This window comes from Melozone crissalis, unplaced genomic scaffold (genome assembly GCF_028551555.1).
Source record: "Melozone crissalis strain CALT ecotype California unplaced genomic scaffold, PUWL_Pcris_2 ptg000034l_1, whole genome shotgun sequence".
Taxonomy (NCBI): domain Eukaryota; kingdom Metazoa; phylum Chordata; class Aves; order Passeriformes; family Passerellidae; genus Melozone; species Melozone crissalis.
Window position 1 is genome coordinate 2,613,105 of NW_026535812.1, and position 27,330 is coordinate 2,640,434.

The 27,330-nt window shown below is 43.8% G+C and overlaps 1 protein-coding gene across 1 annotated transcript in view; it reads right to left on the reverse strand.

The window, feature by feature from the left end:
- The window catches only part of LOC128940944 (glypican-5-like), a 372,567-nt gene that overhangs the window by 342,745 nt on the left and 2,492 nt on the right, over nt 1-27,330 (reverse strand). Inside the window, exon 2 of the mRNA XM_054282769.1 lies at nt 3,033-3,194. Within this exon, the coding sequence (XP_054138744.1) occupies nt 3,033-3,194 (162 nt within the window). The remainder of the gene's footprint in view (nt 1-3,032; nt 3,195-27,330) is intronic.

Sequence of the window (27,330 nt, forward strand, 5' to 3'; positions counted from 1 at the left end):
GCCAGAGGCTGACAGGGAGGATCATCACAACAGGCACATTCCCCTCTGTTACACTGCTCCTATTACAGCCTGGATCACTCACTCATCTCATGCCCTTCCTCCTCCTTGCCTGTGATTCCATTTGGAGCAGTCACACATCTGTGCAGGAACTAAACCCATGGCTGTGACCTCGAGGCTACACCATGGACCAGAACACGACGAGAAAGGAAATGCATCAGCTTTCCATGAAACCCTCCCAGGGGCCCTGCTTGCATTCAAGCTGCCAGAGCCCCAGATTTTGTGTCCTGTATGGTTTTGCAGGAGCTGATTGTGATGCTGTGCCTCCCAAGCAGCCAGCTGGCCCTTCCTTTCCTCCGTCCTGCTTCTCATGGGGAGGGCATTTCTCACTGCACTTGGTGCCAGTGGGGCTCTTCCCACTCAGATCAGTGCTATACCTGAGACAGGCATTCAAGCAAAACCCATCCAAGCAGGAGCTAGATTTAGTAAAACGAGCAAAAACACTTGGTAACATTGGAAACTTTAAAGGGGAAAAGTAGTGGGACAACCTTAGTGCTGAAGTTGTCCATATAAATGGATTGGGCACTAGCCCAAATACAGCAAGCCTGCCCACAGCTGTGATATATTTAATCAGGTCTTACAGACTAATTATCCTGCACAACTAAATCCACCTGTGAAAATTGTCTTATTTCAACTGTGGGCAAAGCTACTTAAATAACATTTTCACTTTCAAGAAGAAAACCCCAAACAGTATCTCTTCAAGTCCAAAATACCCGCAGCCAACTGCAGTGCCAAGGCAGTGTAGAGGGAATATTTACCAAATTCATAACAAAACTCCTACTCCCCTGAGAAAGCTCCTTATTGTTAATACTTGTGGCACTTAAATGTCCCCAGAACTGTCTTGTGACTTCTTTGAAAGAATATAAGGAGATGATAACTTAAAAAAAGTTTCTTTGGGTGTCTCCCCTTCCAAAAAAGTTGTCTCTTTTTCCCAATGAAATTTAACTGCCACCACTATGTTCTCAGTGATGGACTACTGAAAATACATCTCTTACACCACAGTAATCTTGAAAATTATTTCATCAGCATTGGTGTAATATGATCAGTATTGTCTGCTTAAAGTGCATAAAAAGCAGCTGAGATTTCCTCAGAAGCAGACAGCAAGGCTAACTACTGCTTTGCTTTGACTAAACTAACAGTACTAAAAATGTGTATATATAAAAGTAAATTGTGCATGAAAATTGTACAAGTAAAAACCACTGCACACAAATGAATAAAGTGCTGTTTTGCAGTAAGTCTGAGTCAGTTCTCCCTGCTGCAAAAAAAACATGAAATCTAAAAAGCATCTGAAAGCTTCTAAAAATCAAGGTTTCCTTTTCTCAGGCTGTAAAATGTGCTGTTGGCACACTCACTTTATCATTCAAAACAGCAACAAGTAAAAACAGACCAGAAGGACAGAGTTAATTCAATGCAAAGATCTCCTCTCTCAGTAAATGTCTCGCACAGCACCACTCTTAGCAACAGAATGTTTATCCAGCACAAGATAAAGAGAGAGGCTTTTCCCTGACACCTGGGACAAAACCAAAGAACAAAAGCAGCTCCCAGTGCAAGCCAGCAAAGTTACATTTTTCAAGTGTTCCCACCTAACGCAGACAGAAGGCCAGCCACAGCAAGCCACAACAAACAACCTATTTACCCACTTCCAGAAAATGCTTGTAAATTTAAACTGTGTGAAATGTCTAACTACTGCTTTCATTCCATCAAAAGGCTTCATCTGCAAGGGACAATAAAGCCTCTGGCTTGACCCAAAGGGGCTGCTAGGTTAATCTATTCTGACCTTACCTTTATTCAATCATAATGCTGAAAGATTGCTTGAATGAATAACCAGCATTTAACAATGCCAACAGGCACTCTTTCACTGCAGTGCTCCTCTGAAGTGCCCTCCAAGCCAATTCTTTAGTGACAGGGGATATCAAAAATTTCAAAAATTAATTGTAAAATAAACCAAAAAATGCCATTTCTCATTTGTGGATAAAAAAGGAATGATATTAAAAAAACAAAAGAATAAAATTTTTCTCTTGCCCCTTCATGTCTATTTCAGACTTCCACCATCACTTATTGTCAATTTTTGATAATATGCTGTCTCTTATTAACTGTCAGTCACATCTTTTATTTATAGTATTTTCACTCAAATGGGAGAAACCAGACCAAAAAAGATACTACTGATAAAACCTGCCTTCTAACAATAGATCTTAATCACCCAGGCCTCAGCACTTGGTATTTTAAGAACTACAGGCTTCATTTCAGAGCCCATTCCATGAGGGTGCTCAGCACTGAACACAGCAAAGCAGAGTTAAAATTAAGCACATAATTACGCCCACAGAGGTCAGTAAGCTGCATTCACCACTCACTGACTGATTTAATCACTCAGCTCCCATAAGTTTAAAGTTCACAGCCTATGGTTAAATGCCCTTCTAGAGAAAAGCCTACAGTACCCAGCACTACAGCGCAGAGTTCTCCCCAAGCATTTTTCTCCCTGTAACAGTGCAATAACCACCTGCATGAAGGAGCTAAATAGTCTGATATGTCTGTTAGAGCAAGGAATCTTGCATTTTGTCATGAAGCAAGAGCTGTATTCTCATTGACATATCAGATAGAGCACTCATTTTTCAGCATCCACAAACAAATGCATCTTCATTTAATGTTCTACACCTGTAAATGGTTTAGCAACACAAGAGAATATCAAAAAGCATGACCAGCAAGCACTGAAAAGACACTTAAAAATGCCTTAAAAAATCCACACTAACCCCAGAAACCCCTTAAATCTGTTCCTAATTAGCTTTAGGAAGATGCTTAACATACCAGTCAAGATTAAGTGCCATCACCTTTATCCAAAAGCACAACCATCAAAGAACTGGGAAGCAAACCATAAGGCAGTGACAAGAGCATGCAATGCAAGAGGAATGAAAAACAAAAATAAGAGCTTTCCTTTGGCTTGCAGAGAATACTGTTATAAACTATTCCAAATTTCCTACCTTGAAAAGCTGTGATGTGACCAACAATCATGTACTTCAGCTCAAAGTTCAGGGCCTGGATGCTCTGAGCCCTCTCCCTCCGAACAGCTGCCTGGTAACTTTCTTCCATCTTTTTGGTGCAACATGTTGGTGCCCTGTGTTGGCAGATCTGTAAATCTGACTCTTAAAGCAAACAAGAAAAACACAAAAATTAGAAAACCTCTGAACTTACATCATAAAAGCAATGCATCTTAATGTCAGAACCACCACATTTGAAATTTTGAAACAAGACAAAACCCACGAGGAGTAACAACGTGAAACTCAGCTGTTGTCACAAGGACACAAAGTTGTGATTATTTCATTTGAGTAACATGAAATTATCAGCTGATAAGTTATTTTACGCCCTTAAGAACACTGGGCACAAAAGTCACCTGAACACAGTCAGGGGCACAACAGAATCATCATCATGAAGATGTGTGATGGTGTTCACAGAGGTCTGAGGATGAGGGAAGAGATGAGGATCTGACTCCATGTTTCAGAAGGCTTGATTTATTATTTTATTGTATGTATTACATTTAAGCTGTACTAAAAGAATAGAAGAAAGGATTCCATCAGAAGGCTGGCTAAGAATAGAAAAAGAAGGAATGAATAATAAAGGCTTGTGTCTGGCACAGAGAGTCTGAGCCAGCTGACTGTGACTGGCCATTAATTAGAAACAACCACATGAGACAAATCCCAGATGCACCTGTTGCATTCCACAGCAGCAGATAACCATTGTTTGCATTTTGTTCCTGAGGCCTCCCAGCTTCTCAGGAGGAAAAAATCCTAAGGAAAGGATTTTTCAGAAAATATCATAGCTACAAAGATGCACCATCAAAGGGGGAGTATTTCCACCATACACCCTGCACTAAAGGTATCAAAACTTGAACGTGTGAGTGACAACCTTGCCTCAAATCAGGATCCAATACTCAGTCCTAGTGTGCCTCAAGGAATCACCTATTCACCTCTTACACTAGGGGAACCTCCTTTAAAAATCTCTGAGTGCCTAGGCAGCTCACCAAAATAAAATTAAAGGCACTGCAATCACTCTCACTTTGCAACAACAGAGAAAGTTGAAGACTGATTAAAACTTCATTCGTGTAGAATGTTTTTATGTTTTTTAGTTTTTTTAATCATTCCATCTTTGTATGTGTTTCAGTAAGTTTAGTATCCTTGGTAAAGGAACCTACATCAACGAGTTGTGATGGACACATTCAGGGTCTGTTTGGTCTACACCTCGGGACTTGCAGATGCCAGAAAGGATCTGGTACACACTGCAGGTGAGTATTTTCTGAAACTCCACAAACACACATTTTTAGAAGGGGGGGGGGGGAAAGCAGGAGACTGTTAATCAAGCACACCCCAAAGCAGGAGCACACATAAATACCAGAGCCCAAAGAGTCACACAGTTTTAAGTGTGACAGTGTGTGAGGGGCTTCCTTCCCTTCCTCCTCTCCACCTTGAGGCAGAAACAGAGGCCCTGAGGGAAGGGGTTCACAGTGTCCACCTCCCTCCCATCCCTCAGGCTCTGGGAAGGTGACAGCCTTTGCCAGGAACACCAGTGGCACACAGGCGGCCAAGCTCCCCAGTGCCACCCCAGCACTGGCTGTGTGGGTCATTTCACTGGAGCTGGTGTGTCCCACACTGCCCCTCCCTGTGCCCAAGGGGGTCTCTGTTCCCAAACACCACTGGCACCCCCTTCCCACACAGCCCCAACAGGGCTGGAGGGCACACGTGCATGAGAACCACCCCAATTCTCCAGAGAGCCACAATTCCTCCTGAGGGTTTCTAGAAACATCCAGGCCACTGCAGAGAACCCAGAGCAGGCCTTGGGATGGAAAGATCAATGAACCACCACCTGCACTGCCCCTCACACCTGGGGTAATGCACACCTTGTAGGTTCATGCACAGCAATGCAGAACTGACAGGGATCAAAAACACAAGGATGCACTCAGAAATCAGCAGGCACCCCCAAAGGACCAGGCTCTGCTCAGAGTCAGCTCCAGTCAGCAGCTCACTGAGACCAACCCACAAAGAGGAGCTTCAATTAAAAAAAATAAAAACAAGCTAGCTAAAACATCTCACTTGACTCAAAAACATTGCTTCCAGTTTATAGCCACTCTCATTTGAAAGTGCAGCTAATTTATGTCAAGAAGGTCAAAACCAAAGTAAAATATTTCAATTCACTACATTTTTATACAAGTTTGCAAACAAAGATCGAAGTTGCCACAGACTGAGCTGAGTCAGGTACCATTTTGGAGTTGGATTTGTTTCACATTTCAATCTAATCTCAAAAATGGGAAACAAGGACAGTGTGAAGCCCCAAGCCCCACTGAAGGCCCTGCCAGGAACAGCAGCAGGAGGGCTGCGCTCGTCACCGGCTGGGCACGCTGGTCCCAGGCTGGAATGAGCTCCTTGGATGGGCTAATTTTAACTTGGATGGGCTCCCTGGTCCAGTTCACACCCTGAACACGTTTGTCCTGTCACAGGAACTGGGGGACAGGGAGGGACCACAGCTCAGAGCTGGCACCAGCAAAGCACCAGTGAAATTGAAATACAGAGAAACTGCAGAGCAACTCGGTCAGACACAAAGAGTGTCCGAGCACAGGGGCTGGAAATGTCACTCAGCATCTGCAGGACTGGGATGCTGACACCTGTAGAAGGATAGAATACAAGTAAATAAAGGTAGTATAGGAAGTAATCTTACCCCCTAAAGAGTTGCAGCTGGGTTAATTATTAAGGATTAGGAGCAGGCCTGATGTTAACAGGCCACAGCTGTAGCCAGTCAGAAGAGTGTTACAAAAGAGTGGATTGGTGGGAACTGGAGTCAGTGACTGCTGTGACGACAAGGAAGAGTCAGTGCCCAGAGGAGCTGCCTACAAGAAACATTGAGGAGAAGCTCTAGCAATATGGAACCCTTGTAATGTAATAACAATAGAACTCTTGCACTATAATGACAACAGACACCCAGAGCGTTTCTGCTTATAGATAAGCAATGTAATAGCTGGCTCTCACAATTAAGAGATAAATATTATGTAGATGTATAGTATTGTTATTGTGAGATGTCATTCCATAGTCCTCTTTCCCCCCTTGCCTTAGAAGTCAAGACATTCAGAGGAGGCTGGCTTGGTACCAGGAGGGGCAGCAGAACAACTCCTGACCTCCAGTCAAGAATCTCCACCAATGGATGGCACAGAAAGAGCTGACTGACAAAACCTTAAGAGGGACTAAAGATATAAAAGGCAGAGCATCCATTCTGTAGATGAGCCACGTGGCCAGTAGTCACAGGGGGCTCCCAGCGCTGTAATTTTTCCTTATTTAGTCCTCTACTGTAGTTTAATAAAATTTTTAAAAGTGAGCAGTTGTTTCCCACATCAGCCCTCTGCAGTTTTGTTTAACAGGGCTCTGCAAAGTTCAGATCTGTATCAGGAAGGGTTTGAAATGGCAGGAGCTCTGTGCTGGCCCTGGCTAGGAGGCAACCCATGGCTACCAGAGCTGCCCCAGCACTGCCCTCTGACCTGAGGCACACAGGAACCTGCTTCTCCTCCAGAAAGCTTTAAGGATACTGATATCTCAGCTGGAACTGCACTCCTGGGCTTCCCCACCCAGATATTTCCCCCATGAATGCTCCAGGAGCCTGAGCACTGGGATTTGCTGGTCCAGAGCCAAAACGACACAGAAGGCGCTCCTAAATAGAAACAGCACTAAGCCCCTGACAGTTCAGGAGCCTGATGTAAAACACAGAGCACTGAACGCCCAGCAAAGAGCAAGCCCCACTCCCTCACAGCACCGTCAGGTCAGAGCTGCCATGCACGAAGCCTGGCAATTCCATTTGCTCCAGCATTAGCCTCAGGGTATCACTTTTAACACAATTATAGAAACCTAATAAAAGGCTTCACTGCTATACGTGCCTGGGTGCTGAGATTAAATTAGAACTCATTAGTAATGTCTTAATGTCTCTAATAACTCAGATACTAATTTTAGCTTACCTCATCTCTTTCATCTTGATGAAGAATACCCTCTCCAGTGGGAAGAGGGGAGGAGCAGGGACAGAGGGGTGGCTGAGCACCCCAGAGTGAGCTGCCCACCAGCCCCAAGGGCAAACTCCTCCCTTCTTTAAGGAACAAAGCCTTCAATACACCAGAGAGAAAGCACCGTTCCTGAAAGTTACCAACAGCATCATTTCAGGATTTCACCCTGCTAATTTCCATCGAGGACTTGTGTTATCAGCTTTTCCCAAGCTGCCCCTCATTTCCTAGCTAATTTGGGAGGAGCCTCTACCTCAGCCTCCCCCTTAAAGCAGATCTAACTACAGAAGAGCTTCATGCAGTCAAGTTTCAAGCACCTATAAAGATGAACAATACCACAACCACTCAGAACCTGTTTCAGTATTTGACTACACTCATGGTAAAATAAGTAAATTAAAAACTTCTATCTGAAGATAATTTCCCATGTTCCAACTCACACCTGGTTTTTTTCAGCACACAGCCCTGTACCTCCAAGAAGCTGACTCCACTTTCTCTGTTTTCTCCCAAAAGGCAGCACAGCCTCCTTTAACCTTTATTTTCCCCCAACTGAACAAACCCAGCTCTCTATTCCCACGTGTTCCATGATAGGAGCCCCCTGCTAGACTAACTTTGTGCCACAGATGCAAAGCACCTGCATCCAAGGCACCTCTCTATTTCATTTTCTTATGCATTAACTTACTGACAGGGCAGAACACTTTCAACTCTACATGCCTCGGCTTCAATTCAAAGGGTTTATTATAGCTTTCCTAAAACAAATTAATTTTCTGCTTCAGATCAGATGTAAGGATTACTCTGCTGATTATGTACATTATTTTTCCATCCAAGTCTTTTTCCCTTGAGTACTGGTTAAAAATGTGGCCTGGCTTATTTTTTAAAGTGAGAAAAACTACAGACTTTAAACCCTTATTGTTATTATAAAAAACAGGATAAAGTATTTTGCTCCACTTTGAAAAACAGTCTCATTCAGAAGTGTAGGAAAAAAAGCACCTGAGTGTAAAGCATGTGTGTTTTGGAATGCATCAGTGATCCCTGATGAAAACTAGTGTGCAACCCCAAAGCAATTAATACATGCCAAAGGCATCACCTTCAGACACTGCCCTGTCACAATTATAAATTACTTTAGGTGCTAAATGCACAGAAAACTATGTATCCTACCTGACATCCATGTGGCCAGCTCTATCAGAATCAGCTGTGCAGTATTTTGTGTGTTGTTTGGAGAACTTTTTTGGTTTGAATCAAAAAGCCTGGGACTTCATTTTGAAGTTTGGTACAAATAAAATCTAAGACTCTGGCCATTAAAACTAGGGTCCCAGAGTCTTAGATTCGGTATGAATCAGTATTATCAGTATGAGTCAGTATTATTTCCCAAAAGCAGAGAGGCCTGTTTAGCAAAAAAAAATTAACTTCTTCCAAAAGCTGAATATATATTCATTTTGTTAGCTGACCATGTAGTTTAACAGCTGTGTCCTTAAAATGCTGCACACACTGTAAAAGCCATACTCTGAAACCAGAAAGCCAAATTTAACACACATTAACTGATCTAGCTGCACCAATTTTTTCAAAGACAGGCTGATTTATTTTCTTCAAACAAGCTGAGCCTCTAATTTCCACTGCAGAGAGGAGTCCTGAGCAAGCACGGTCAGAGGGTGAGCTCAGTGCAATCTTTCTTCTAACAGCTTTTGCCTTTGTATCTTGACAAACATTTCAACAGTGTTTCCAAACAAAGCTTTAGTCCAAAGCCCAAAATTTTAATGTTGTACAAATATCTTCAAAGGCTCCAAGACTGATTATGCCTCAGTACCACAGAGAAAGGTGCCAGAAGGGCATTGCATTGTGTCTGGCCCAGCTGAACAGGAGCCAACACTTCATCCTCCTTGAGACTCATCTCTCTGCTATAGCTGCTGCCTCAGCTTGGGGAGAATTCAGCAATTAAACACAAACTAATTCGGGGAGGAGGCCAAGTCGAAAGAAAAAGGAGCAATTTCCAACAAGGGCTCTCCCTGCAACGACTTGGGGCATGAATAGAGCCCACACCAGCACAGCCACATCAAGAAAAGGGAATCCAGCCACTGTGGGCTGCCCCAAGTTTGTGAGGTTGTTTTTCCATGCAGCTCCTGTGCCCCAGCAGTGCTAAAACCATCTCCACCTTCACCTGCAAGGCTGCTGCCAAGAAATTCACCCAATGGGCATGCTCACCTAGCAGGAAGCCCAGCCTTACACCACAGCTCAGGCCCACCACAAGCCATAAAATGTTTGCAAATACAAAGATGTGGTGTTTGTGAGGGTCCCCAGAATGAGGTGAGAGATGAGAATTTGACTCCATGATTTCAGGAGATTATATTATATTATATTATATTATATTATATTATATTATATTATATTAAAACTATACTAAAGAAAGAGAAAGGATACATGAGAATGTTTAACAAGAATGAATAATAAAAACTCCTGACTGACTCAGAGAGTCTGACACAGCTGGACTGTGATTGATCATTAATTAAAAACAATTCACATGGAACCAATCAAACATTCACCTCTTGGTGAACAATGTCCAAGCCACATTCCAAAGCAGCAAACACAGGAGCAGCAATCAGAAAATTATTGTTTTCATTCCTCTCTGAGGCTTCTCAGCTTCCCAGGAGAAAATCCTGGGCAAAGAGGATTTTTCAGAAAGTATCATGATGACACAAAGACAAGCAAAGGATCTTCAACTCATCAACTCACCATGCGCATTGCCAAACAGCTGCTATTTTATCTGTCAGTGTGTCAGATATGGTAGTTATAACGCTTGAAGTAGTGCCAGGAATTAGCACAAAAATCAACAAGCCAAGGCATCTGTGCTCTGGGACATAAAATAGCAGCTAATTCAATAAACCTGCTCTCTGGGCTAGCAGTAAAAGCCAGGTCAGCTCCAGGGAGCAGAGTCTAAGCCAAACTGAGGTGTCTGTTCTTCCTGCCTCAGGTACACTGGAGCCAGACCCTCCCACACTCATTTTCTGACTAGGCAGAAAGAACTTTCCAATCTCTTTCCTCTGTTTTGTTAAAATATTCCTACTATCAGCTTTAATATAAAGATCACACAGACAAACAGCACATTCAAAGGTCCCTTGAAAGGAAGAAGCTCATGAAATACCAAAGTAGAGCCCAAATTTGTCCCATCCACCTACATGCAACTTGGCAACATGCATACATCCAGCATGAAGCCTTACAAGTGCAGTTTGGAAAACACAAGTTATGAAAATTTCCTTTCCCCCATCCCTCCTTTCATAATGTACATTAACAGAGATACTATTTCATTGGATCAGTAGACTTTGAAATACTTTGAAATGTTGTTTTGAAATACACTGGACCATGACTAAGGCTGTGACCAGATGTGCTATTCCAGCTGAAACAATCAAGGGTCAAAGGCAAACACCTCAAGTTTCATCAAGCACAGCTTAGATAACCTACAACATGACTACCAGCAAGTGTAGCTGCTTCCAACTTTGTCAAGTCAAACAGCATCCATTTGCTCAAGAGTTCCTGAGTAGATGTGAAAAAAAAAAAGTATAACACTCCACAAAAAGGAAGAACTTGATGGCACTGGAATTAAAACATGCACATCTAAGGGTGGTGGGAAGCAAGAAGCACTGTGGGACAGCAAGAAGCACTGGATGTCAGACTCCAGAGAGCTGCAGCATCAGCAAGTGCCACAGCCTGCAGGACAGCTGGAGACCATCAGGCACCAGCCCTGAGCAGCTTCCAGAGCAGGAACTCTTCCAAACACACAGCTCTTAGGGCAGCATCTGCACACTGAAATGCTGTTACGCCTGGTGCTAGATGCATTTTGTTTTTTTCCTTTTCCCTCTGCTGTTTGCCTGGTTCTCACTGCTCTTGTACTCTGATTTTCGGTGTCATTTCTATAGCACCTTCTGCCTTACCCTATGGGTCACTGCCTGGCAGGATTTTCACCATGGCTTGTGCCCCACAGAACCTGCCTTGTGCCTGGACTCAGTGAGCAAAAAAAGCATCTAAGTTCCCTAAACTGAATGGCCCTGCACTCACTGGAGCCTACAAAAATATCAGAGGCATAAATCAGGCATTCCCTTCACTCCTCCATGTCCCTCTCTTCACTCTCCTCAGACAAGATTCCCATTTATCTGTAGCCATGATATTTTCTGAAAAATCCTTTCCTTAGGATTTTTCCTCCTGAGAAGCTGAGAGACCTCAGGAACAAAATATAAACAATGGTTATCTGCTGCTGTGGAATGCAACAGGTGCATCTGTGATTGGCTCATGTGGTTGTTTCTAATTAATGGCCAATCACAGTCAGCTGGCTTGGACAGAGAACCCGAGCCACAAACCTTTGTTATCATTCCTTCTTTTTCTATTCTTAGCCAGCCTTCTGATGAAATCCTTTCTCCTATTCTTTTGCTATAGTTTTAATGTAATATATATCATAACATAATAAATCAGCCTTCTGAAACATGGAGTCAGATCCTTGTCTCTTCCCCCATCCTGGATCCCTGTGAACACTGTCACAATCTATTGATCCTCCCTGGCCCCTCAGCTCCCTTCTCCCTGCCTTCTCCAATCCTTTGCACACCTGTGGGACACCTGGAGCAGCTGGACACATTTCCAGCCCATGGGCCACAGTTTTTCTGCAGGGAGGTGCAGCTGTGCAGGGAGAGATCTCCTCATGTCCCTCATGCTCAGTTTTCCAGGCTGTTCCTCAGAGAGTCTGGCTGTTCCCAGGAGGCTGCAGGCAGAGAGCTGAGCAGGCAGCTGTGGTCACTGCTCCTTGCCTTGTGCCTGCTACCAGACCTCTGGCAGGAGGAGCAGGGGATGGAACTCACACACAGGAATAAAAAGACCTGTAACACATCTACAAAGCATCTACAATTGGAGATTTTCCAGTGTTTCCCAGAACAGTCAGGTTGTCAGTAGGGTGTTGGAAAATATATCTATGGTAATCAGAGTCCTGAAGGAACAAAGTGTGATTAATTCCACAGTTCACTGCCCCCTCCCTCTGGTCTTGCCCACACCAGCCCTAACCTCAGAACCAGCAAAATTTCAGTAGGAAGGCACAAAACTCACAGAATTTCACTCCAAGCTGTTAACTGAGCAAAGACTCAGCTTGGTACATGCAGGAGCAGCAGGCAAGCACTGCCTGCCATGCCCAGGGACTGCCCTTGGCCACTCCTCCATGCCTGGCACTTCTTCAGGTGGGTGATAAATTCTTTAATGCTGACTACATTTAATATCTTCCCATGAGCCCAGTGCTAAGGGAGATATTCTCTGAATGTGGATCTATCTGGGGGGCAGGCAGCAGGACACTGACTGCTAAAGAGCTTGCTAACTACACACTGTATGCAAATTCAAAAGATTTACACTCTCAAGGATCCATCCTTGTTGGGATCTCTTACTTGTCAGAGTGACCCCAAGAAAAGTTCCAAAGTCTCTTTTCCCAGCCCAGCACTTGAAGAAGCAGTCAGAGCTCTTCATTTCTCACTCTCAAGGTTGTTTATTGTATCTTATCTATAAAATTCTTTCTCCTGCACTGCTGAGGTCCATCCAGCAGGACAGTTCCAGGCACTCTGCCTGCCCCAGGGCAGTGTTATGTCTTTATACTAAAAACTACATGTACAATATTTATAATTACTTTCCAATACCTATCACCTGTGTTAGACACTGAGCTTCTACTCCCAACCAATCTGTCAGTGCCACCACCACAGCAGAAGATGGAGGCCAAGCAGAAGAAGAAGGAGAAAGGCTGGACACGCCCAGTTCCCTCCATCTTGCCTCCTGAACCCCCATACCAAAACCCCAAAATCTACTTTTCCACCCCGTGATAACTTCACTATTATTCTACCTAAACTGTTGTGACTTGCAGATCTTCATCTGAGGTGGGTAATTTGCTCCATGGGTCATAATCAAACCCACAGGTGTTTTGGGCTCTGTGCCAGGGCCTCTGAGCCCCCTGGCAGGGTCCTGGCCGTCCTGGACAGCCAGAGGGATGTTCTGGGCTCCCAAACATCCTTTTTTCTCCTAGAATTGACACAGAAGCATGAAGACTGATGTACAAAAAGTACATTATAAAACAACTCAGGCTGGTAGAGACCAGTGGATTTCAGCAAGGGGGTTTCTACATTTACTGCAATGCCAACTCCTTCCTCCATTCTCCTGGGACAACACATGGAACTGAATGCAGAGGTGAGAGAAAAATTACAAGAACTTTCATTAATTTAGAGTATATTATGAATCATCTTTCATTATGTCTCATCACATCTCAAGCAGTAAATCCTATACATTTTCTCCACCAACAACAAAAAAAAAAAGTCTTAAATGCATACAAAACATTTTATAGAGGAGTCTGGTAAATCTTCCTACTCCATGTCTAGTAAATCTTCCTACTCCACGTCATGCAAGGACAACAATGAACCACCAGCTGCATTCCTGCTCTCCAGAGGGGACAGCATTCAGTGCCACAGTACCCTGCCTTACCTGAAGAATGAGACACTGAAACCACAAGAGCTGGGAAGCCTCTAGTGGAACACAGCTTACAACAAAACTGAACTGTGTTTAAATGAAGGAAGCAGGTTTCCAGCTCTGTACATTTAGGGAAAAAACACCTTCTGAATGCAATCACACAGGCTGCCTATCTAGTCCTACAGGGAGGACATAAAATTATTTATGAGAGGTGTGAATCACCTCATTCATCTCAACTTCCAACCCTAACAACAATTCAAATGTTAGCAACTGTTTTCCCAACTTTTTCATAGGAACTACTTCCTAATATGCTTTACCTGCTGTGGTAAGATCCATATAAGGTGGCAAAGCACAGAAAATTTCGAAGATATTGACAGGGTCACAATGAAATGTATTTCCTATTCTTCTTCATTTTATCTGTCAACATAAAAACCCGTAAGAAGGTCAGACTGGAAGAAGAAACAAAAGCAAAGATAAATCTAAAGGAGCCAAGGGACTATTAGACATCTGAGCCTCAGAAAGGGAAATTGCACAAACAGTATCTAAAAGGAGAGGAATAGCAACTCCTCAATACTCCCTTCCCTCCCAAAATTTGAGTATTTCTGGTTTTGCCATCTCTTGAAAGCCATACATGAAGCCAAGTGCTCAGACAACTATTTTCTCTTCCTTAAAAATACATACTAGTCTTGCCTAAGTATTAATTTAACAACTAAATCCTAACGCTTTCAATGAGCTTTTCCTGTAAGTCTGTAACTTCATTTTTGTGTATGACTTCAGAATGAGAAATGGCTGATTTAGATCAGTTTTTACCACCATTTGAACATATTTCTTTAGGATCCCATTCTCACTTTATTTATTTTTAGGGAGAAGAAAGAGGAAAACTATAAAAACCCAGGTGAAATACCCAAGAATTTTAAGGAAAGCACCCTGCACTCTTGATTCTATTTACACAAAAGGAAGAACTGAACCATAACTAAGCAACTGCTTACTAGACAAGACACCCCTCACCAGGGCCAATTCTTCAACTTCATCCCCCATGACACAGTAATTAATTAAAACAGGCTGCAGCAAGGCTCCAGCATCACAAGGTCTCTGCACCTCCTTCCCTCCTTGTGGTTCCTCCTCATGCACACAATGCCGCTGCTGTCACTGCTGGAATTTGTCACAAACTGGACCCACAAGCACTGGGGTCCATCCCAGAGCAGGAGAGACAGGGAAGAGCCCAGCACAAGTGACAGTCACTGCAGAGGAACCCTCACTCCGCACAAACACGCAGAGGAACCAGCTGGCAGCCCCACAGGTCACATACAACACACCAGGAGCCTGTTCTGATGATCACTTTTCCCACCCCAGACCACGTGTGCACAAAAAAGGAAAGGTAATAATATCAGAGAGGTTGGTTCAGCATCCCCTGATGTCAATGGAGACACCCAGTGGCATCAAGTCATACAAAATACAACAAAATACAGTCAGAGACAGCTCTGTGCTGGACTTCATGTGGGGATTCAAGCAGTTTGAGACTTAACAGAGCTCTGTACCCACTGAGCATTGGGTCAAACTCTTGAGTAGATCCTGGAACAGGGATCACAGCCAGGAAACCCAAGAAAACCTGCCCTTAGTAAGAAAAAATCAAAATTAAAATTTAGAGAAAAATGAACCTAAAAAGAGTTGTGATTTAGAAATGCTTTAATTACCTTAGAGTAACTTACATTTCATTTCAGACAAGTGCTTGTGATTTTTAGCTACATGCATTCAATGAAAACCAGTGGAAGGTCAAGCAGCCAAAACCCCAAGCACATAATGGAGTTGGTGACAGCATTCATGGGTCCAAAGCAGTGAGGATCCACAAGCAAAGTTCATCAGACCCCCATGAAATTAATGCCACAGCAGTATTACCCCTTAACCACCTGGCAGTGCTTAGGATGGGACTGCTCTTCTGCCCTTTCTCATTTGCTTTGGCATTACTTTGTTTTGTCTGCCTGGACCATGGAGGATGTTCTGATTGTACCAGGAGCTCATAAGGAACAAAGAACTGGAGAAATACAGACAGTCCTCAGTGAAATCTCACTTGAAGGGGCTATGCCCTGATTTCTGGGCGCCAATCACACCCCTAAGCAGGAAAGCAGCCAAGCTCACTGCACAGGACACATTTCACACCAGCCTCTCCAGGACCCCAGCAGCGTGTTCACCAGGAAAACCTGGATCTTTCTGGGGCTCCTTGAGCCAGGATAATGATTCTGAAACAGATGCTGCTTCCCAAAGGCTGAGGGGAGGCAGGAAGATGCTCTAAAAGCCTTCAAGCTGAGGCCACAAACAACCAAGTGTAGAAACCCCTGATGGGCTCCTCCATGTGGCAACACTAAAATGCACGTTTGACCTTCGGCTCCACACTTTGTTTCAGACATGGAAAAGAGGAATACTAAAATGCACATTTGACCTTGGGCTCCACACTTTGTTTCAGACATGGAAAAAAGGAAAATCTCTTCCATTAGTTTGCTTAGAGCAGTAAGCAATTCTTAGTGGAGAGTGCCCTCTGCTATGTGCATGTTCAGTGCTTTCCTGAGACCTGCTTTTGATTTGGACCCTGTGCACCTGTTATTTAAATTAAGAAATCATGTTTCTCCCTGACATCACTCCAACAAGGCACCTCCACAGCACACTGAACTGATTATCCCTCCCTTCTCCCTTGTGCTGCTCCACCCAGAACCACCAGCACTCCTGGAGCTCTGGGGTGGCCAGCACAGCCCTGGTGGCACAGCAGGATGGGGGCAGGCAGTGCTGGCTCTGCTCAAACCCCCTTTGGAAAAGCCAGGGGCAGGCAGGGGATGGCAGCCACAGAGACACAGCAGCCAGGCTGGCACAGCCCTTGCTGCTCAGCTCATGCTTTGGCACCTGGGATAGTGACTTAGAACAAACTTTCCAAGTGGAAGCCAAGAGCCTTGCCAACAAATGACACTGACACTTTTCATCCCAGCTGGGGTTCGTTTCTATCAGGGAAGGCACAGCGGGTCTGTTACAACAAGGGGGAAGCTCCCAGTCAGCTTTAGATCCCGAGCAGGTACAGCCAAACCACAGCTGCTTCTTGGGGAATGCAAATGTTTAGATTTCCTGACATATCTAAGGTAAACCAGATTAGAAAGAGTAAATTTGATTATTGCAGCTTGAAACTGAAAATGTAATGCTTTAGCCAAATACAACTTTGGGCTGCTCCAAATGGTAACAGATATATTTTTTCCCAAACTTCAAAACTCAGATTAGGAGATTAAAGCCAAGTCTTCTCAGAGAAGAAGTCTAAAAGCCTTTCTCTGAGAGCTGTGCTTTCAATTCCTTTTTTTAAAGCTCTAGTCTGTTTTGGGAAGCCAGTGGTTTTTCTACATATACTTTGTTCTCTTGCCTTCACCCTCATTACACCACCCCTTTTAACCACCCATGTAAAAAGAGAAGGAGGACTGCAGTTCTCAAAGCTGGATCTTGTTGGGAGCTGCAGGGAGGGAGTATTTTCACCACCATCATAGGGCAACCATGTAAACCCCTTGGTGTGACCGTGTTCACAGGGGTCTGAGGATGAGGGAAGAGATGAGGATCTGACTCCATGTTTCAGAAGGCTTGATTTATTATTTTATGATATATATTACATTAAAACTATACTAAAAGAATAGAAGAAAAAGTTCTCATCAGAAGGCTAGCTAAACTAAGAATAGAAAGGAAAGAATGATAATAAAGGCAGCTGTCCCAGACTCTCTGAGCCAGCTGACTGTGATTTGCCATTAATTAGAAACAACCACATGAGACCAATCCCAGATGCACCTGTTGCATTCCACAGCAGCAGATAACCACTGTTTACATTTTGTTCCTGAGGCCTGTCAGCTTCTCAGGAGGAAAAATCCTAAGGAAAGGATTTTTCATGAAAAGATGTCTGCAACACCTGGATGCTGCTCCCCAAATATCACTTAACAAGCCCCTACTTCTAAAAACATCACTCCAGCCTTCCAATTCCCACTTTTTTGTGTTTCCTTATGGAAAGACAATGGAGCAGGAGGACAGGACATTAATGTTTGAGATTGGATCAGAGGGATGGAGCACCTCTCCTACAATGACAGCCTGAGGGAACTGCAGTTGTCCCTGCAGAAGGGAACGGTTCAGGTTGATCTAATTACAGCCTTCCAGTAACTGAGAGGAACCCACCAAAACAAATGGAATTATTGCCAAGAGCATGGAGTGACAGCACAAGGAGAGCAGATTCAAACTCAGAGTCATAGATTTGATATTAGAAATTCTCTGCTGTGAGGGTGGTGAGGCCCTGGCACAGGTTACCCAGAGAAGTTATGGATGTTCCATCCTTGGAAGCGTTCAAAGCCAGGCTGGACAGGGCTTGGAGCAACCTGGTCTTGTGGAAAGTGTTCCTGGGTTGGAACAAGATGAACTTTAGGATCCCTTCCAACCCAAACCATTCCATGATTTCACCCTCTGAGAGACTCCAGGACAAGCCATGTAAAGCCCAGCCATGCAGCATTCTGCAGACAGACAGACAGACATGCTTTGAGAAGGACAGACACAAGCTCTGAGCTGGAGCACTAGAGAATGATCTGAATTTGGGCAGCATGCCAGGGATGGCTACACAGGACTGGAATAGAGGGATCTAATCCCTCCCTTTGGAGCAAGACCAAATCCACCTGGGGATGCAAACTTTACCCTCTGTCACAGACATCTTTTCATGAAAAATCCTTTCCTTAGGATTTTTCCTCCTGAGAAGCTGGGAGGCCTCAGGAACAAAATGTAAACAATGGTTATCTGCTGCTGTGGAATGCAACAGGTGCATCTGGGATTGGCCTCATGTGGTTGTTTCTAATTAATGGCCAATCACAGTCAGCTGGCTCGGACTCTCTGTCCCAGACACAAGCCTTTGTTAACATTCCTTCTTTTTCTATTCTTAGCCAGCCTTCTGATGAAATCCTTTCTTCTATTCTTTTAGTATAGTTTTAATATAATATATATCATAAAATAATAAATCAAGCCTTCTGAAACATGGAGTCAGATCCTCATCTGTTCCCTCATCCTCAGACCCCTGTGAACACTGTCACAACCCTCATCTTTGAGCCTTTCTCAGCCACGAAGAATAACTTCCCCACATCAGTAACAACAAAACACTGCTCAAGAATTAACACCTCCAAACAGGGAAACACTGATAAACAGAGTGTTAAGGACCAGAGCTCCCCTCAACCTGAAAAATTAAGATATATTCAGACTTGCTCCGGAAATCCCATGTCTATTTGCAAGCCTTAAAATTTTGATCAATGTCTTCTGATTTCAGCAGCCCAATTGCCACCTCATCTACACACCTGCAGTGCAGTGAACTGCCTACCACCAGCAAAATCTAGGGTGAATGTTTTATTTAAACTAGGAGCAAATGCTCCACATGGCTTCAGGTTGCTCTTCCATGCTGCCTTTCCACAACAATGCAGTTCCCCACTAGCAGTCCTGCAACTCGACTGCTGTTTTAAGTTTGATCACTTGAGAACTGATTTTTCTCCATGCTTCCATCTTCCACTACATGGCAAATCTGTGAATTTGTTTATTTTGCCTTCCTGATCACGGAATTTTATATCCTCACACTCTGTTTGCTCCTTCTTCACAATACTCAAACCTGTAAAGGAGGAAGAAACCTATTCTTAGGGCTCAAATAGCAAGTTATAATCCTTAATGAGTCACCACATCTGGAATTCAGTTCATTCACTGCAGGTGCACGGGACCCAAATTTAGTTTAGATTCATTTACACCAACAAGCTTATTGCTCTGGGAGCAGTGCAAAAGCACAGAGCATCGTTTCAGAGCAGAACAAACCAGAGCAGATGTCATGTGAGTGTTACTGCAAAGAGGAAGGCCCTAAGAACAGGATAATGCTGTATTGTAGCAAGGAAGAGCTAGGTTTTGCATTAGGAAAAAGCCTCTGCAGTGGGGTAATTAAGCACTGGAACAAACAGACAAAAAAGGCTGTGATCTTCTCTCACTGATTTAAACAGTTTATTCTGGCCACAAGCAGAGGGAATGGACCAGATGATCACTTCAGTTCTCTTTCAGTACTGTTTTCTGTTATTAGAATCTTTCAGCAGCTCTCGGCAGTGTATTTTTCTAATTACATCCAGTTTTCAACAGATTAGTCTCCCTTTATTCCCATTTCCTAGCACAAACACCCAGAGCAAGCTGTTCCTGGACACCAGCTCCTTTGGCACTATGCTGCTGCAGCTTTTGTGAGGATTTGGCCCTTAAGATCTCTCAAGAGTAGAGCTTTAATTTCACAGCACGGATCTTGCTCATTTTACTCCATATTTACCGAGAACAAAGGGAAGACTATGCAAATGCCCTGCCACTTAGACCTGAACAAAGTGGAAGCAAACATGTAGATGTGAATGGGAGACATAATGGTAGGGGAAAAAAAAGCAGCCCTTTTTCAAAAGTGAAATGACTTTGTCAGGGTCCCTTTGCACTACGTGCATGGATGATTTGTGACAAAACAAAAAAGTGCTAGCCTAGCACGTCACCCATGTCAGAGATTAGAGCACTTCAAAACCTTCAGCAGTTCAAGCACTTGCTGGAACTTGAAAGGCTTTCTTAGGCAGGGCTGAGCTTCTTTATGGCTTTTACACGACTTTGATGTGCACCTAAGAGTGAGGAATCTTAATCTGAAAGTTTTCTATGGAAACACCCATTTTGTACAATAAATCAGAAAATCTCATCACCCTGATTAATGTTGAGTCAAAAGTTTGCAAATGTTTTTTTTGCCAAAAATTAAAGATTCATTGTTTTGATACCCTGAATTTCCAAGCACTTTGGTACTTTTAAAAGCTTCTACAATAACGGCAGTGGTGTGATATTTCTGATCATTGACAAAGCATGGTGTGCACGGGAGGAGGTGCTCATGCAAGTGTCACTTTCTCCCCCATTCTCACTCCCTCTTTAAAGCAAAGATTTCAAGTTTTCCTTGAAGATAAGGGATCTGGGGACACACAATCAGTTTCTCCTGTGTTACAAAACCTCTCCTCTGAGTGCAAACATGGATGTGTAAACATCAGCTTCATTTCCCCCCTCACTCCACACCCTTAACCCCTAGGAGCATTAATGGGAATTATGCATGCATAACGAGCACAGAATGCTCCCCTTATGAATAGGGGCCTTGTTGGGACAATGAATACATTTAACCATTAACATCTAGGGATGTGCCCAACTATCCAATTTAACTAGCAGCCAAACAAAGCTACCATGACCTATCTGATATTGTCAGGTTTGCCACTGCAGCTCTCTGAAATTTGTCTCTCATTTGTTTCTGCAGGAGGCGACAGCTCTTTGTCAGAGGGATGGGCTCCAGAGCCCTGGCACATCCACCACGGGATGGGAGAACTCTGCAGAGGCACAGACCATGACCCCAGGAAGCAAGGAGAGCCACCAGAAGACCAAAAAAATCTCTATATTTAATTTAAGTACATATATATGCTGGCCATCAGTATTAATAGACACTCAGAAAGAGCAGAGAAAGGCAGAATATGGCACAGAATCACATAAAGTAGGCTGAGAATTGCATTTCAAAAGAAAAGAGTGGAAAGACAACTTCTAGGGGAATAATTCTGTCCTCTGCAGGTCTGAAATTCCTGTGCAATTATCTGGCTACACTTGATCTTTATTTCTGTATTTTAGCCATCAAAATGCAAGCCAGAACCTGAGGATATGTATCAATGACACCCTCCTGAGACTTCTGAGTCCACAAAATAAATGCAATAGTATCATCTGTGATACTCAAAATTCCTCCATTGTCTTAATTTCTTTCTGTATTCTTCCAGCTTGTGCTGTGAAATTTCACAAGTTAAAACTTTACTCATTATCCATGCACGTATGAATACACTAAGAAGGCAATTAATAACTCTCCTTTAAAAGTGATGTACTGAAAAGACTAAAATAGATAGATTTATTCTGCTGGAAGTGCATGCATAGCGTGCCTCAGTAAGAAAAGGCAAGGTTGTGATTGCTCCATCCTAAATCATTTGTGCGACTCTGCTGAGCTGCTTGGTGCTGTACAATGGCACACAGCCCCAGGAGGGTCCAGGACAGGCAAGGAATCCATAGAACTCATCTGCAGACTGCCAGGGTCAGCCCTTGGGCAGCACCTTGGACAGAAGTGAGCACTGCTGGCCCAGAGGGCTCCTGTGGCTGCCACCTCACCGAGCTGTGGAGCTTCTCCTGCCACCAGACACCAGCACTGGAGTCAGTGCTGAATGGAATGGAATTAGCAGAGCCACCTGAGCTTCACTCCACATCCTGAAACAGGGAGGCTAAACTTTGTTTTTAGGTTCCTCTGCAGGGTGGTCTGACAGAGCGGTGCTGCTGCAGCAGCTCAGGCACAAAGGGCTCATCCTGCCATCATCAGCATCACCATAAAGGATATTTATCTGCTGGAAGGGAAAAAACACAGCCGTAAAAGTGTCAGAGCAGGCTGGCACAGTCCTGCTATGGCTACTCCACACACAGCACAGGCAGCTCCCTGTCCAGACCAGGCTCAGGCACCAGCACACCTGAATCTACAGATCACTGAGTCAGCAAAGACACAAAAGAGGGAAAAAACCTTGGGGAAAACCACAAAACCTTATCCTCATCCATCTGTGCTATGGAATCCTGTGCACCCAGCTCTTAGCTTGAAGCTCTGGTTACTTTTGTGCATCCAAACAGAAATATTTTGTGTTTTGCCATCAAATAATATACTGCCTCAAAACACTAAATCTCACTGCTTTGTGGAAGATTTAAACAGGCTTGCCTCCCTGTCTTATTCTATCCTTAGGATAAATCATTAAATATCAGCTAGATGCTTTCTTTCACCCACTTGTGCTGCTCAGAGGTTCCTTGTATGCGAACAAAGCAAACACCTTTAAATATATCTTCATGGGTATGAGGATGAAGCTATCACTTTAAATGCTGATACCTAATCAATAGATTGATACACTCCATATAAATTTTGTCACAGGCCTGGCTGCTGTCTGAGAATTGACTCTGATCCATCAAAATTTTTATTTTCCCCTAGAAGTAAAAGCTATGCTCTAAACTGGTATGTGATGAGTATGCATCTGAACTATTATTAAACATATGCCACTTTATCCTGTCATTTTATGCTTTCATGGGACAAAGATTCAATTACAAAGACTTTACAGTATTTGGAACTGGTTTTATACCATTTAAAAGCAAAACCATTTCACCACCCAGGGTGCATTTTACACATATCCTTGCTTTTTACAGATCCTCAGGCTATGACATTTTTCACTATTAATCCTTATGAAAGCTCTTCTTTATTTTGATGTATTTATTTTATTGATTTATATAGCAATTATCGTGCCAACTTTGTTTCCACTCACCACATTAGTGCCTTTTCATCAGCACTGCCCTTTGGTTCAGAGCTGTCTGCTCAGACCTGCCACACTACCATAGGGGTGTGGGAATATTATTTTTCTATTATTTTCTCATAACAATTTGGGAGCAAAACTTCAGTGGCACATAAGGCATTCCAGAGGCAGCTTTTGGGAGCCACCAGTATTTTAGCATGAGTCATTTCCTACTAAGCTTTTTTGCCATCCCAAGGTCCAGTTCAACTCCAGAATCACCAGATCTTGAGCAGACCATTAAAAATAAAAATAATTACACTCTCTTTTCAGCAGAGATTTCTCAGAGAATGAATAGACCATGTGAATTGCAGCAATACTTGACTCAGTCTGACAAGAAGATTGTGTGCTGGGGGAGAGCAGGTTCTCTGCTGCCTCTTGGATACCTTCCCAAGACATTTACAGGAAAGGCTGATCTGAGTAACTAAGTCATTTTTCTTCTCACCTGGACCAAATGCTCATGCAAGCCACCAAGGACAATGATCCTGGGGCTCGTGGATATGAAAACTACAGGTTTCCATCTGGCAGTGGAACAGCAATTCCATCTTTATGAGGCATTAAGGAAGTTTAAACACATTTTTTCTGCCTATAGATTACTCCCAAGAGGGCATTACAGAGTGGGCAGCTGGTCCTGTGTCAAACAGAAATTTAAGACATGGGAAAAGAAGGGGGAAAAAGATGTTACTGCTGGTGAGACCTTGCCTGTACCCACAGGCATGACCAGCTTCAGGTTAACACTTCTGGTGACAGCCTGAGCCTGAAGAGTGCTATAAAACCCTGAAAAGATTAATGAAGGAAGGATCCTTACTCCAGAGGAGCTGCAGGCTGCAAAAGCAAAGCTTTCCTTCTGCTCAGAACAGCTATTTCAGCAGGCACAGACCACAGCCCCTGGCTGGGAGAGAGAAGTGAAGGAAAGACAGCTCTCAGGTTCAGCTTCCAGCTCAGAAACCAGTGTAACTCCTAGCCTTTTTCCTCACCTAAGGAAAGAATTAAGTTAAAGTCAGCCTGAAGAGAAGGTGTAGCTCGGTGATAACTTTTCTAGCTGCAATCTATCACCTTTTCATGGTGGGTATTCAGCAATAAAGGCACTCACAGCAATACGTCATCATATAGCCTGTAGACAGGGAAACTGAGGCACAACTGTTCTCAGAAAGCAACAAAGATGGGCACAGAATCACCCTCACATTGGACTAGCCCACTCCCTCTGTGATGTAAATCACCAAGAAGACTCTGTGTGTTCATAAATAAGCAAATACCAAGTGTAACAGGAAAAACACCTTCCACTTAACAAGCTGCAACGTAATGCCAAGGACATCTCAAACTTGGGTAACAATTAGGTTTGCCAAAAAGAAACAGGAACCTCATGGAAACAGGACTATTTTTTGTGCCTTTTTTTACAATTGTAACCATCCTATAAAGTTTCTCTGCATAAACAGAACTGTGCTCACCCAGCAATGTTTCCTCTCTGACAGACCCTTCACCCACCCTGCTGAAGGCAGTCCCACAAACCACATGTGCAGGTGGACAGAATATCCAAGAGGATTTTAGTCTCTCATTCTGATGGGGTAAAAGCCCAGAGCCAATACAGCAAGTCCACATCTCCCCTGACACAGAGCAGACACTGACAGAACGTTACTGTGAGCAAAATGCCTTCCTGCACTACACCTTCACCTCGGGAACCTCGCTGCTCTCATTAGGGAGGCAGAACAGCTGAGCAGGAATAAAAGAAAAACAGGAGAATAAAGCCTGGCATGACCCACTTCATAAGAAAATGGGCAATTTAATAGATATTCTTGGACATGTACAAAATGGGGATCCAGCTCAGGCTCCTTTCTCAACACACATGGGAGCTGTGCCACAGACTGAGGTGGGAAGAGATCCAGTCTAATGCAAGCACCACACACAGCAAGGGGCTTCTGCTGGGAATCTAGGACTTGTCTGTCATTATTCAGAAAGTGAAACAGTTTTAATGTATAAATTGTTAATGCATGTCCAGCTCTACAATGGGACATTCAATATATACACAGAAATGAACACTCCTGCTGATTTAAGGTGCAGGATGACACCAGAAAATGAAGCAGCTTTTACTAGAACAAAACCTGCCCTTCAGAAGCAAGTTCCAGAGCACAGCCTGGGCATCTTCTTCACTCTTTATAAACCAGTAGTACAACAAGATAAAGCCAATCATCCCTTTGGTAATTTTCTACAAGATGATTATGTATAAGGTAAAGAGTTCCTAAAATTCTTTCACAAATGACATATTTTCCATGCTTACTAGAAACCAGCCCCGTTCTTCACTCTTACTTACCATATGTTTACAGACTGGAGTTTTTGCATGCTCAGACACTGGTCAACCAGCCAGAAGGAGAACTGAGCATATGTGAATGCAGGATGTTCTTGTGGTTGCTTACATGATTACCCAAAGAATCACAAGAGGACTTTTATTGTATTTGCAGGGTGCCCCATCAAAGGAAGGAATGATGCAGCTGACTCCATGTTCTCAGAAGGCTAATTCATTATTTTATAATACTATATTGTATTAAAGAATGCTATACTAAACTATACTAAAGAATACAGAAAATATACTTATAGAAGGCTAAAAAGATAATAATGAAAACTTTTGACTCTTTCCAGACACAGCTTGGCCCTGATTGGCCAAAGAGTGAAAACAACTCACAGCAGAATCCAATGGAACAATCACCTGTGGGTAAACAATCTCCAAACACATTCCACATGAGCACAACACAGGAGAAGCAAATGAGATAAGAATTGTTTTCCTTTTTCTCTGAGGCTTCTCAGCTTCCCAGGAGAAAAATCCTGGGTGAAGGGATTTTTCAGAAAATGTGAATGTGACAGACTTTTATTCTGGTTGTGCTACCATTCACTGCCCGACTGTGGTCACATCACATCACAGACTGCACTTGGGTTCATCCAGTTGTCCCAAGAACTTGGAGAGCAGTGACAGGCAGGCACCATGTCCCAGGAAAACCTGGGAGTGTCCAGAACTCCTCCCAGCCCGTGCCAGGGCTCACTGGGGGCTGTAACACAAGCCAGGGCTGGCAGGGCAGCACGGCCACACTGCAGCCCCCGCCCGGGAGCCATTCCAGACGGGGCAGCACGCGTCAGGCTGGAGCCATCCAGACTGCCTGGAACCACAGGCTTAGTGCCCTGGCAGGATTAACACAGCCCTGCACCCCTGGAGGCTGCTTAGAATCCTCTCTCATCAAAATGTCAACCAAGGAGCTCCCACAGAAACATCCCAGCTCAGTCTGTGATCATCAAAGTACACGATCAGGGACACATTACCTCATTGCTCAGTCTGGGGAAGGCACAAAAAGCCCTTCCTGCGGATCACAGCCAAGGCAGGAGTACCTTTACCTGACTTTACCTTTTTAAGATACCCACAGTATATTAAAATAATGAATTAGCCTTCTGAGAACATGGAGTCAGATTCATCATTCCTTCCTGCCACGGGGTTCCCTGCAAATACAATAAAAGTCCTCTTGTGATTCTTTGGGTAATCTTTGCCATTGGCAGCAAATTACCCTTGAAACATTCCATTTGTACCAAAAAAAGGTACCAGAGAGAAGCACAGATTCCACCAGAGAAGGGAGTCTCACAGACAGACCAAGCAGATGTGCTGTTTGCAGCTTGGGTGTCTTACCCACCCCATACCCAAACATGTCCTTAGCCCTGCACTCATCCATGGACTAGATTTAAAGTGGAAAAATATCTCAAGTCTTTTGGGGGAAGCTGTGGAAGGGAAATTTAAAAGAAAACTCCTGCTCATGTCTAAGAGCTCGTTCAGGTAAAGATTTTCAGGCAGATTCACATCACACCTTAAGAGCAAAAGCCCTTTTTTTTTTCCTTTCCTTAGGAGTCTTCCTCCTTCCCTTGCCCCTACATTTTACCCAGGAGGCTGGCAGGTCCTGCCCAAACTCCCCACCTCAGTTCAGGCCATGCTGCCAGCCCTCTCCCAGCACTCAGCAATCCCAGGAACCTGGCTGCAGACCAGGTGAGCACAAGGCAGCAGCCTCCAACCCACCAGTCCCTATGAGGTTATATCCCAGATCCACCAGCTGACAGCTCCAGCACAGCTAATGCCACAGGAGGGGCCAGCCTACCGATTCCCCCAAGCATTCCATTTGATTCCAGGTGAAATGGGCACCACCCATAAGAGCAGACAAAAAAATTTACACCTGTCTGTCTGTCCATCCCTCCCCAGGCACTGGGTTGGGCCTCTCTCCCTGACTGAGCTGCTGGTTTTCCTGAAGGAAAAGATCCCAATAATCATTAAGACTTTAACCTCTGCCAGATTTGTTGTATTAGCCTATAAATACTGGCTTGAGATTAGCCAAGGGCTTTCAA